General features: G+C 34.4%; 1 protein-coding gene across 1 annotated transcript in view; it reads left to right on the top strand.

The window, feature by feature from the left end:
- Window positions 1–14437, top strand: part of PARD3B (par-3 family cell polarity regulator beta) — a 1282153-nt gene that overhangs the window by 152689 nt on the left and 1115027 nt on the right. Inside the window, exon 2 of the mRNA XM_027873670.1 lies at window positions 9066–9167. Within this exon, the coding sequence (XP_027729471.1) occupies window positions 9066–9167 (102 nt within the window). The remainder of the gene's footprint in view (window positions 1–9065; window positions 9168–14437) is intronic.

Here is a 14437-nt window from a genome sequence, read left to right as displayed (position 1 = left end):
CAGCCCATTTCCCTATTGGAGAGTTGTAATTGTTGGGGATTTTTTTTCCTGATGCTGTGCCTAAATTTGCCTATTTGAAATTTGCTCCATTGCTTCAAGTACTCTCTTCTGTGTTGTTTGTACCTGAATGCCCTTCAAATCCTTAAACTATCATATCCCCCTTATGTTTACTTCAGGTTAAACACTCTTAATTCCTTCAGCCAAACCTCATTTGGCACAGACTTAAGACCTTTCATTGGTCTCCTGGTTAGCTTTCTGAGGACTCTTTCCAGCTTATCAACATTCTACCTAAAATGTGGTGGCAAAAACTGATCACAATCCTTGAAGTGTAACTGGAACCATACAAAGTTTATGTTTTCTGTAAACTTGAAAAGGAGACCATCTGTGTCTTTATCTCTCTCTCTCTCTTTTTCTCTCTCACACACGCACACACACACATATATATACTTGCATATATACGTATATCTAGATACCTATATGTGTGTCTATATATGTATATGTATACATATACACACGCCATATCTATTTATCTGTCTATCTATCATTATTTTTTTCCTGAGAACCTTTATTCCAGTTCTTTACTATATATTGTACCCTGGTCCACATTTACCATGTGCCTTTCTATTGCTTTCTGTGTGACATTAATTTTTAATTCTTCGGGGTCAGTAGTCTTCCATGATTCACAGCTATATAATATCAATAGAAAATTGATGTTAAAAAGTAAATCTTTATGCTAGAAGAATTTGGGGGAGGGATTCATTAAAGGAGTTTTGACATTTCCTGTGGGCAAAATAGCATGCTTTTTTCCTCCTATTTAATTCTGCTCCCTATATGTTGTATATTTTTACTTTCTATCCATGATGTGTGTATATATCTGTCTGCATATCTGTCTACCTCTCTGTGTATGTACATATCCTAAAAGAAGGTTATGACCATTCACCAGTATTCTTAATCATCTACACTAGAAAAAAAAATCAGTGGATAACTAATGTTGATTGTCCAGCTTATGCAGTTAGATGAGTTTGTCCATGCATGTTTGTACAGTTTGTAGTTTGTACAGCATAAAGACAGTTATTGTTACATTTTTATTTAGTTATATGATATTAAATATATAGTCTATTGTGTAATATTCCTTACAAAAGCTCTCCTGTACCCTACTAATGCCCTTAATGTATTTTCTCTCGGTCTGTCTTGTGATGATTCTAGCAAAATTTTTTTCTGTAAAAGAGAAAGTAGATTCTTTTTTAAAAGTACCTTTTATTAGTCTTTTCTTTCTATGTCACCTAAATTTCTGCCTGCATCCTTTTCACTACTCCCTTCCAGAGGTATATCCCATATAACAAAGAACTGTTTTTTTTTTTCAAAGAAAGATGAAGAATTGGGGAAAAATCAACAAAACTTATGAGTATATTTAAAAAATGACTGTATATGCAAATATTCTACACAATGAACCTCTCATTTCTGCAAAGGAATAGGAGGAAATTGTTTTCTCACCCCTAATCTTTGAAGCCATGTGTGTTCTTTGTAATTTTATAGCATGTATTGTCAGTTGTTTTGTGATAATTCTTGAAATTTGAATTGTTGAGTTGTATATATTGTCGTCCTGGCTCTGCTCACTTCATTTTGTGTCAGTTCAGGCCTCACTTAAATCCAATTCACTCGGCAAGTCAAGACATCACCCTCCTGATGTCATTGGTCCTCTTCAACAATGAAGAATGAACAGTAACAACAAACAATGATTCATTATATTTGTTGTTTACTACAAAATGGCAATATTCTATTTCATCCATATACCGCAGTTTGTTTAGCCATTCCCTAATTAATGAGCACTAACTTTGGGCCTCATTTTTTACTGCCACAGAATTTCCACTATAGATATTTTGCTTTATATGAGTATTCTCTTTTCCGCTTAAATCACTGGCCCTCTTGGAGTACGTGTCCAGTAGTGGAATATGTGGGTTACAGAGTATGGTGTCCTTCTTTGATGATATTGGCAGAGTGGTTGAAAAGGATATTGAACTTCCCAGACATAATGTTCAAAGGAAGAAACATAGAAATGGTAGAAATGGCATTAAAGAGAACAAAGGTGGAAAATGCAACTGGATCAGGCTAAGTGTGCATGTGGGTCTCGGGTCCATTTTGTACTTTTATTTTTTTAATGGGTTCCCATGCCAAAGAATTCATTAATAAGAGGCCAGCTCATTGGTTATGAGTCTTTCCATATTTAGCTTGGCTGGTCTGGAGAAAATAATCAAACTGTTGTTAGGACTACACTGAAAGCAGTTTGGCCCACTGACATAGCTTTTGAGAAGCCAGGGTTTCTTCCATACCATGATGATATGGCACAAGAGTAGTATTTTTTAATTTACATTTAAGTAATGCTTTAAAATTTTATTAAAAATGTTTCTATATTACGGATGTCATTTTAAGGCAGATTTTTGGTATATCTTTTTGAAATGGCTGTGTTCTAAAAAAGCCATATGTAAAATGAAGTTTCTAAATTAAATTCCTGAATAGTGTGGTGAAAGAATGAAAGTTAGAGTCAAACAAGGAACATAAAGAATATTGTAGTACACTAGTAGTAACAAAATGCCGGTAGAAAACTGGAGCCCTCATCTAGAAGTTAACATTTTCTTTGTGGTGCTTTGGAAATTTCTCTGATTTCTTTCTACCCAGTGACAGTCATTCTTATGATTCTCTGCATCATAGGAATGTTCTCATAGGAATTCCTTTGTTACACCCTTTTTATGACTATCAGAACCTTGTTTTTCTGAATATTTGTATTTTTCTTTTGGCTAGTTGCTAATTATCCATAAGCTCAGTGAAATGTTGATTCTTGAAAATTATACCAAATTGTAAAACTTAGATCAAGGTAAATCTCTAATTCCTTAAATTTAACATGCCATTTACCTGGAATTAGAACTATTAGTAGTTATAGATACAAGTGTCTATTTAGATTGACTTTTGAATGTCATTTAGTACCATATTGGTACTTTCCCCCCCTCTGTTATGTATGTTTCTGTATTTAGTTATCTCCCCTGTCTTATTAACATAGTTTGATATAAATTTAATTTTAAAATTTCCATCTGGGTATGAATTAATTATTTCTTAATGGCAACTGTGTATAAATTAACTTGCTCAAAATATTGGGAAAGGATGTACTTGGAAGGAAAGAACAAAAGGCATCAGAGTTTATTCTCTTATTCTTAAAAAGTACTTTGAGTATGACTTTCAAGATTTACCACATTGAAAAGTAACTCTTATCTACAAGAAATACTGCCAAAAATAATAATGTAAATTATATAAGTATCATGGCTAGACACATGATATATAAGTAGAGTATTCCATATGCCTTTTTGAACGAATATTGTAGGATTTATTCCAGTGACTGAGTATGTGAAATGAGGCATACTTGAACAGTGTGTTTGATCAGTTTTCTTCTTTTGAGATATTAAAACAAAGAAATTAAATGCAAAATATTGAGTGTAATGGTTGAAAATTTTATAGGCATAAAAGTCAGGGTAAAATTTGTGTTTCTTATTTTAATTTCATTCTTTTAATATTGTATTTACAATCAATCCTCAACATTTGCAGGGGTAGCATTCTTAGAAAATGGTGCAGAAGTTAAAAAAAAAAAGCAAATGTTGATAGATTGAGCCTGTGGGAAATAGGAGGTTAAGTTCCCATGACCACCAAAAACTGCAATTTTTCGCAAGAGATTTCTGAAAATACACTTTTCTGCATGTAATTCTTTAAGATAACAAAACATTAATTCTGATAATAGGAACTTTTCCTAAACAGTAACCACGAAATAACCCACAAACTGTAGTAAACAAAATAAAATTGGTAACATGTAAAACATTTTTTCTTGCTAGTAATCATGCTAACATTTCAATAAAAATTTATTTCAGACAATATTCACTTTTTATAATACATGAAATCTACAATGCCACAAATACAGCACAGCAAATAAAATTCTCAAAACTAAAACATTTTTTAACCTGAATCTTACCTTCCATTGTATTGTATCAGATGGTGGTGTGAGGGCATCATTTTGTACACTATAATGCTGTAAAACTACCTTGGTGGCCCTTTGAAAACCAAGGGAGAAAGTGATAAGACTTTAGTCACTGCTGTTGGAAGACTCTGAGACTGGGGAAGTCTTGAGAGCATCTCTACCACTCTGTCCATCATGCCTGGTGGATGGTGTTAGAGATCCTGAAGCACATACCAACTTGAAATAATTTTTCAGTGACTTTTGCCGATGGAGTTGGCAGCTTCAGTGTCTCTAGCCAACTGATTGATTAGGCAGTGGCTCCAGACGTTGTGGCACATAGCTTATCTAACACCTTTATTTTCTCATAAGCTGCGTCACTGACTTTGCCTGCTTGGGCTTAGAGCCCAGAAAACCATCACTGTGTTTTGGAGGCATAATTTCAATACAAAACCTGATTTTAAAAGGCAGACAATGGAAATATAAAATGAATACATGGGAGCTCTTTACAATGGTAAGGTGAATGCGACCAGTGAAGTGCCTACTATGATACCAGTTGCTTCACAAATTTGCATCCAGTGCATCTCATTTTTTTTCTCTACTGTGCATAATGTGTGTAGTTGCCAATGAAAAATTGAAAATAAATTTATTAATAAAATCATGTGAGTACTTGAAGTTTTGAAGGCTAAACTTGTGAAAGTTGAAGATTGACTATTATTTGCATGTAACATATAAATGTCCATATATGTACATATGTGGACATGTGTATTATGAAAGTAATTACATTTGCTATGTATGAAATGCTATTGAATTTTCTTTTTTTTGATGTGTAAAATATTAGTAGAACACATGTATATATATTACTTTTTTGTTGACATTCAGGATTAAATATCTCTTTCTCACTACCTTATTCATTCCTGCTCATGGTGAAATGGGAAATGCATGAAATGACAGTGCATAAATGGAATAGAGATAGTTACAAATGATGAGACTTTATCTGTTTTGACTCTTCTGACTTGCTTTACTTTTAATTATTATTTTTTTTTTGGCTAGGCAGTGGGATTAAGTGACTTGCCCAGGGTCACATAGCTAGTAAGTGTTATATGTCTGAGGCCGGATTTGAACTCAGGACCTCCTGACTCCAGGGCCGGTGCTCTATCCACTGTGCTACCTAGGTGCCCCCCTGAATTATTTCATTTAAAAAAGTTTGCCAAAAGGGTGAAACTACCACCAAGGAAGAGGAAATTAAAACAACAATTAGGAATTATTTTGCCCAACTATATGCCAATAAATTTGACAATCTTAGTGAAATGGATATATATGTACAAAAATATATTGCCCAGATTAACTGAAGAGGAAGTAAAATACTTAAATAACCCCATCTCAGAAAAAGAAATTGAACAAGTCATTGATGAACTCCCTAGGAAAAAATCTCCAGGGCCAGATGGATTTACATGCGAATTCTATCAAACACTTAAAGAACAATTAATTCCAATACTATATAAACTATTTGGTAAAATAGGTAAAGAAGGAATCTTACCAAATTCTTTTTATGATACAAATATAGTGCTGATACCTAAACCAGGAAGAGTCAAAACAGAGAAAGAAAATTATAGACCAATTTCTCTAATGAATATAGATGCAAAAATATTAAACAAAATATTAGCAAATAAATTACGGCAACTTATCACACAGATAATACACTATGACCAGGTAGGATTTATACCAGGAATGCAAGGTTGGTTCAGTATAAGGAAAACTATCAGCATAATCCATCATATCAACACGAAAACTAACAGAAACCACATGATCATCTCAATAGATGCAGAAAAAGCTTTTGACAAAATATAACACCCATTCCTATTAAAAACACTAGAGAGCATAGGTATAAATGGAGTCTTCCTTAAAATAATAAATAGCATCTATCTAAAACCTTCAGCAAGCATAATATGTAATGGGGACAAGCTAGAAGCATTTCCAATAAGATTGGGGGTGAAACAAGGATGTCCATTATCACCACTGTTATTCAATATTGTACTGGAAACGTTAGCTTTAGCAATAAGAGAAGAAAAAGACATTGAAGGCACTAGAATAGGCAAAGAAGAAACAAAGCTATCACTCTTTGTAGATGACATGATGTTATACTTAGAGACTCCCAGAGAGTCAAGCAAAAAACTACTTGAAATAATAAACAACTTTAGCAAAGTTGCAGGCTATAAAATAAATCCACATAAATCATTGGCATTTCTATATATTACCAACAAAGCCCAACAGCAAGAGATAGAAAGAGAAATTCCATTTAAACTTACTGCAGACATTATAAAATATTTAGGAGTCTACCTCCCAAAACAAACCCAGGAACTCTATGAACACAATTATAAAACACTTTTCACGCAAATAAAATCAGATCTAAATACTTGGAAAAACATCAGTTGCTCATGGGTAGGCTGAGCTAATATAATAAAAATGACAATTCTACCTAAGCTAATTTACTTATTCAGTGCCATACCAATAAAACTACCAAAAATTATTTTATAGAGTTAGAAAAAATAATAACAAGATTCATTTGGAAGAACAAAAGGTCCAGAATATCAAGAGAAATAATGAAAAGAAATGCAGGGGAAGGTGGCCTAGCCATTCCAGATCTTAAATTGTATTATAAAGCAGCAATCATCAAAACTGCTTGGTACTGACTAAGAAATAGAGTGGTGGATCAGTGGAATAGGTTAAGAATGCAAGACAACAGTAGTCAATGACTATAGTAATCTATTATTTGATAAAACCAAAGACCCCAGCTTTTGGAATAAGAACCCACTCTTTGAAAAAAACTGCTGGGAAAACTGGAAAAGAGTATGGCAGAAACTAGGCATAGACCAAAATCTCACACCATATACCAAAATAAAGTCAAAATGGGTACATGATTTAGATATAAAGGCTGATACTATAAGCCAACTGAGAGAGCAAGGAATAGTTTACCTGTCAGATCTATGGAGAACAGAATTCATGACCAAACAGGAGATAAAGAAGATTACAAAAAGCAAAATAGATAATTTTGATTACATTAAATTGAAAAGTTTTTTGCACAAACAAAGCCAATGCAACTAAGATTAGAAGGAAGGTAGAAAATTGGGAAAGAATTTTTACAACCAGTCTCTCTGATAAGGGCCTCATTTCTAAAATATATAGAGAATTAAGTCAAATTTATAAGAATGCAAGCCATTCCCCAATTGATAAGTGGTCAAAGGATATGAACAGACAGTTCTCAGATGAAGAAATTAAAGCCATCTATAGTCATATGAAAAAATGCTCTAAATCACTATTGGTTAGAGAAATGCAAGTCAAAACAACTCTGAGGTACCACATCACACCTATCAGAATGGCCAACATGACAAAACAGGAAAATGATAAATGTTGGAGAGGATGTGGTAAAATTGGAACACTAATGCATTGTTTGGTGGAGTTGTGAAATGATCCAACCATTTTGGAGAGCAATTTGGAACTACGCCCAAAGGGCTATGAAAATGTGCATACCCTTTGACCCAGCAATAGCACTTCTAGGGCTATATCCCAAAGAGATTACACAAATGGGAAAAGAACCTACATGTACAAAAATATTCATAGCAGCTCTTTTTGTGGTGGCAAAGAATTGGAAATTGAGAGGATGCCCATCAATTGGGGAATGGCTGAGCAAGTTGTGGTATATGAATGTGATGGAATACTATTGTGCTATAAGAAATGATGAACAGACTGACTTCAGAAAAACCTGGAAACACTTGTATGGTTTGATGCTGAGTGAAGTGAGCAGAACCAAGAGAACGTTGTGCACAATAACAGCCATGTTGCGTGCAATACAAGGATCTAAGACATCTCCAGAGGCCTTGTGGTGGAAAATGCTATCCACACTCAAACAAAGAACTATGGAAGCCGAATTGTTATTTTTTTTTTCTCTTCTGTTGAGTTTTGTTTCCTCTTTCTGATGGTTCCTCCTATTGGTTTTAATTTCTACTTACAACATCACTAATGTGAAAATATGTTTAATATGAATGTAAATGTATAGCCTCTATCAGATTGTGCGCCATCTTGGGGAAGGGTAGTGGGGTGGAAGGGGGAGAAAAATTTTAAACTCAAAAGCATATGGAAGTGATTATTGATAAATCAAAATAAATTAATAAAAATTTAAAAAAATAAATACTCGTGAAAAAAAAGTTTGCCAAATCCTAATACTTCATTGTAACAAATTACTCCCTTAATTTAACTTTTAAAATTTTTGAAAAATATTTGAAGACAATTTATAGTTAAAGAATTGAGTTTTTCAAGCAATCCTATGTTCTGTAGAGTATTCTAGGGTCAGTCAGTTGCTGTACTATGTTGGAGAGAAGCTGTCTAATTAGTTATTCTTAAATTTTTTTTCCTCCACTGCCACAAGAGAGCTTTGGAGACATTTTTGTGTTCTTTATTTTTTTTCTCCACTTTGAAAAATAAGGACCCTCTTTCTTACAGTTAAGTGTCTCTTCTGAATAACTCTTAGGACTATTTTTAATGTCATGATGAATCTTAAAATTGCAGGAGTAAATGTAGAGATAGGTTCCAAGAGTTGATGGAGCTGAATTCACTCCATTTATATACATTTTGTGACTTACTGCCACCCCAGCCACGTAACTCTGCAGGACGATAGAGCTCTAGACTCTAGAACCCTTCTCCAGATATCATTGTCATCTTGCTGGGGATCCTAATAGCAAGTTTCAGGAATATTGCCCTAAGACCTTCCTTTTTGGAAAGTACACTTGGTTAAATTGTAAGAAATTATAGAAAATTCCTCTGGAATGTATGTTTTAGATTTCTGGAGAAATTGGTTATGATAGCTCATAACTAATTGCTCGTTACTTCCATATAACTTTTGTTAATCATCTTTGCTTAAATAATTAAGTTAAGATGTGAAAGACCAAATATTTTTGATTCAGTTAACTGCATATGCCTTCTTAAGAACACTTAAAAAATTTTAGGTGTTAAAATAAGTTTAAAATGTATATGTTTAAAAAGTTTTTTTAAAAAACTTGACTTTTTCCTGTAGGATCCTGGTGACTGGGTGAAAATTCACCACTTGGAGTACATGGATGGAGGAATACTGGACCCAGATGATATATTGGCAGATGTTGTTGAAGACAAAGATAAGGTAGATGGCTATATTAAAATTATTCTTCTTAAAAGCTATACTTTTTTGAGAAATTGAAATGCTTTTAATAAATTTTTCATCAGTTATTATTTTTATCTGTTCAGGGTCACCTGGACATCCCATAAATCAAATTTTTCTTCAGATGTTTGGAGAATCATTGGTAAAGCTTGGAATTCAGTAATGATGTTCTGATTATTGGATCCATGCTGAAGTATCCCTTTAGTGCCTTGATAATAGAATGTCAGAAGCAGCAGTAGCTGTCCCAAATATCTGTGAATGGTATGGTCATTATAATCATTGTTGTCCCTGTCAGCTATGTTTTTGGCCATCCTACTAAATATCTGTTCAAATTTAGAGAATTTGAAATTTGAGCATAGTTTGTACCATGCTATAGTATAAAGCATGTCATAATGGAGGGGGAGTGTCTAAGAAGGGCTTCCTTCAACGTTCATTTTTAAGGTTGCTAGTTCAAATAGTTGTTGACCAAAGGCATAATTCTGTTTAATATATTATTTTTCTGAAGGATCTGAGATAATTAAGTAACCTCCAAACCTTATGTCTCATGAATTTTAGCTTTTGGAAATAAAATTGCACAGTACATTGTAATGATATGACAAAATGAGGGATATTGACAACAAGTAATACAGAGTTAGGAAAGATGAATGAGAAAAGAGAGTCAGCAATGGAGGTGAGCTAGAGTCAACCAAGAATCATTTATTAAACACCTTCCTTGTGTCCCTGTCTAGACATATCTGACAGATAAGTTCTACTAATCATTGTCCATTACTATCTTCAAAGTCAAAGGTAGAGACAGGAAATGAACCTGTGATTTCCTTGGTGTGAGAAGTTCCTAAGGAAGAATTTTGACTGTTTAGAGACCAGTGCCTGCTTCTGAGGCTTCTTGTACTTTGTATCTTTTAATACATTTTGTGCTTGTTTGAAAGGGCCCATGTTTTGTTTTTAATTAAGTAATTTTTATGTGGCATCATGGAATACTAAAAGGATCAATGGATATAGTTAGACAACCTAGGTTCATATCCTGGCTCTGTTGCTTTGTGACACATGTGACATGTGGCAAGTTACTTTATCTTTCTTGGTCTCAGTTTCCCTATTTGTACAATAAAAATAATTTAGACTAGCTGCTTTATAAGGTCTCTTGTTTAAATCCTACCATCCCTTATTTTTATTTTCCTTTCAACTAGACTTTAAGCCCTTGGAAGACACAGACACAAAGGAGGTGTTTAATAAATGATTCTTGGTTGACTCCAGCTCACCTTCCTTGTTGACTCTTCCTACTTTTCTTATGAGTCTTTTCCCTGTCCTGAATTTCTATGTTACTCATTGTTAATATCCGTTATTTTGTCATGAAATCACAGTCTACTGTGTATTTTTGTTTAACTTTGTGTTTGTCTTGTCTCCCCCACAATTGGTTGTTCCTGGAAGATAAGGACTTTCTGTTACATATATTTTGTGTTACCCTAAGTACCTAGTCTTGTGTTTTATACATAGTGAGTACTTAGTAAATACAGGAGTGAATGGATGATTTTGGGCCTTCCCTTTTTTATTCATTCATACAGTCACTTTTTTCACCTGCCAATGGATTTTGGATATTCTTTGCCATTCAGCTGGCCACATGGCTTCCTTACTATTCTCCCCAGAAAGGTTTTTCCTTTTGCCTTAATTTAATTTGCCCTCTTTTTCTTTAATAAGACTTCTTGTCTTCTTTATTTCTTAGCTATCATGAATTAGTTTTTTCTCTCAGCAGAAATCTCACTGTTGATCAAAATTGTGAGATTATTAATTTAAAGGGATAAGAGAAGTGTATTTGAATTCACCATCTTTACTTATAGACAGCTCTCCATTCCCGAATGAAATTGTTATCAAGACAGAGCTAGAGCAATCATTTGTTGGTATAGTACAATTTCTTGTAGAGTGGGTTTTTTTTTAACTTGCACAGCTAAGCTTTTAACTATAGGCTATCTATTTTAACAAAGATAATAAGTTTATAAAGAGCCATTGTTTTAATAGGATCTCACCTACCCCACTAAATGAGATTCACAAGTTGAAATACTGACATAGAAATCCTACCACCCTTGTATAACTTTGGGCCTTCTTAAGATTACTCTTCAGTTGCAAAGTATAACTGTACCTGGGGTTGTTTTCAAAAGTTAGAGTTGATGGTAGCAACTCTATCTCTGCTTGCTTTTTGAATTTAGGATGAATATTTTTTGCTGCTTTCAAATTGGTAGAAAATATCAGATTTTTTTACATATTTTATCAGATCTTCTACATTTTCCATAAGGCTACCTTTTCATTTTAACAAGAGGTTTCTGTCAGATAATTTGCCTTAGTTAATAACAATAAAAGTGACATTTATATAACGTTTTAATGTTTGCAAAGCCATTTTATATACATTATCTCATTTGATCATCACAAGAATTTATTGAGGCAGATTATAGGTCAAAATATGGCATATGCAACAAAAGACAGCGTGGTATATAGTAGACAGAACGCTGGACTTGGATCCAGGAAGACCTGGTTTTGAATCCTCATTTTATGAATGAAGAAAAGAAATTTAGGTGGTATTCAAACCCATGTCTTCCTTACTCCAAATCCAGTGCTTTATCCACTCTATATCATACTGACTTTTAGTATATATTTCATGTGTTTTGTCCTATATTCTGTCTTAATAAATGCTTGTAAGACTTGATGAGATGATGGATCCTTTTAAGACTAATGCAGACATAAAGTTGAATAGGATATGTCTCTGAACTTGAATTTTTTTTAGAATGCAAGTTAAAAAGCCTCCTTGGTTGTATTTCTTTCCAAAGATGTGAGATAATGAAGAGGCAAGGAGCAAGCAGATAGGGCTGAAAGTCTGACCAGTGATGAGAAATGAAACTGGAAGAGATGAGATGTGACTTGTTACATTGTTACATTCCTTCTATCTTTGTTTCATTGTATTCAAACTTTGCCTATCCATGGCCCTCCAAAACCTGGCAAGGATTTTAGAAAACCTTAGGATCTTCAATTGAAGGAAGGAAAAGAAAATGTGAAAAGCAATGAAACAACTTGTGGAAGTGACCCTGGGTCAGATTCCCGGGCGTGCCTGGACTTCCTGCCTTGTGCCCTTCTCCCTTTCCCTAGCATCGCTGACATTGCCTAAATGTTTCCATTTGAGTTTTTTTTTATATTTCTCTATAGCTATACCCATTAGAAATTAATTTAAGGTAAGAAACAACCTTTCAGAAAAGTTACAGAACCATTAAAGTGTTATCAGTAATTTACACAATAATATAAATTAGTTTAAACAGATTGCTTTAATCCTAACATATAGCTAAGCCATTTCCTACATTGAGGAAATAAAAGTTTTGACTGGAAAGGTGGATCATTTTGGAATAGCTTGTGGTGAGGCTAAGGCTGCCCTGGTAAGGATTAGTTGACCAAATATAGACGTTTATTAAGTGCTTACTATATTCCAGGCACTGTGTTAGACTCTGGTAACAGAAATACAAAGAATAAAACAGTTCTTACTCTTAAGAGATTGTATTCTAATGGGGGAGATGACAAGGACGTATATAATTGAATGCAAAATGAATATAATGACAATAAATACAAAGTAAAATACAGTGTAGTTTGGGAGGGCAGATACTAGCTCTTAGGGGCTTTTGGAAGAGATTTGTGTGGAAAGTTGTGTGTTTCAACTGTCTTGAGAGGAATAGAGAGATTCTGTGAGGCAGAAGCAAAGAGGGAGTGTGTCCCAAGTAATTATGAGGGAAGAGTCAATGCAAAGGCTTCAATAGGGAGATGGAGTATTGTGTGTGAGGAAGTGAGAGAAGGACAGTTTGTCTGGATTTTGGATTGGGGAAGGAGGAGTAATGCTCACTGAGGCTAGACAGATATACCGTAGCCAGGTTGTTAAGGGTTTTAAGAGCTAAACAGACAAGTTTCTTTTTAATGCAATGTCACTTGCATTTGAGTAGGGAAGTAACACAACCACATCTGTGATTAAGAAAATACCTTTGGCAACTATATATAAGATAGAGCAGAGGTGGGGAAAGAGTTGAGGCAGGGAGACTGAATATGAGACTCTTAAAATAATTTAGGCAAAAAGGTGATGAGGTACTGAAATAAAGTGGTAGCTATGTGACTGATAAGAGATCAGATTGAGCAATGCTGTGGAGGTAGAAACAGCAAGATTTGGTAGCTGGCTGTATACACATACATATACACATACATGCATACACACATATATACATACATATATACACATATACATATACATGCAGTACACACATGCATGTGTACACGTACATGCACTCACACCACATATATCTGATTGTGTCATCAGGGTTACAAATCTGAGAGGCTGGAAGAATGGTGGTGCCTTTGGCAGAAGTAGGGAATTTTGTAAGAGGGATTGGTTTGAAGAAGATATAATTAGTTCTGTTTTGGACATGTTGAATTTGTGATGTTTCTGGTATCTCCAGCTTGAAATGTCCAATAGGAGGCTGGTAACATGGGACTAAAGCTCAGGAGACAGACTGGAGTTGTTTAGATAGCTCTAAAGACCATCTGCAGAGAGATGATAATTAAACCCATGGCAGTTGATAAAATCCCCAAGAGAAACATTAGAGAGAGAAGAAAAGTGGTTCTTGGAGGAGCCTTGGGGATCTAGGTCATGTAGTGGTCCAAGTGTAAAAAAGATTCAAGCACAAATCTGGCCTCAGACACTAGATGTGTGACCCTAGGCAAGTCACTTAACTTCTGCCAACCCTAGTTTCCTCAGCTGTAAAATGAGAATAATAATAGCACAACTTCTCAGGGTTGTTGTAAGGATTAAATGAGTTGTTTTTAAAGTGCTTTGCAAACCTTAAAACACTATCTAAATACTAGCTATTATCCTTATTGTAATTATTATTATTATTATTATTATCGTCACTCATAATTGGTGAGTGTGATGTAGATGATCAATTAGCAAGAGAGACTGAGAAGAAGCCATTTGATAGGCAAGATGCAACAGTGAGGGACTTAGTACTCTTCTTGCCAGGCCTCCACTGTTCTTAGGCTTTTTTCAGAATGTGAGAAGCTAGGAGGATGCCAGAGATGCATTTTTCCTCTTTCTACATTTTGTTTTGACATGGCTTTGTGTCTAGGAGTGGGGAAATGTAAACTCTTTTCCTTCTCATAGAAATTACAGTGTGCCTCTTGACTTCTTTCTCCTTGGCCTCAGAACTTGTTCAGCTACCTTATGATTTCCCTAAACTGTT

Source organism: Vombatus ursinus, unplaced genomic scaffold, assembly GCF_900497805.2.
Source record: "Vombatus ursinus unplaced genomic scaffold, bare-nosed wombat genome assembly UNPS02014802.1, whole genome shotgun sequence".
NCBI classification, from domain to species: Eukaryota; Metazoa; Chordata; class Mammalia; order Diprotodontia; family Vombatidae; genus Vombatus; species Vombatus ursinus.
The sequence above is the reverse complement of the archived record's forward strand: the minus strand, read 5'-3'. Positions and strand labels throughout refer to the sequence as shown.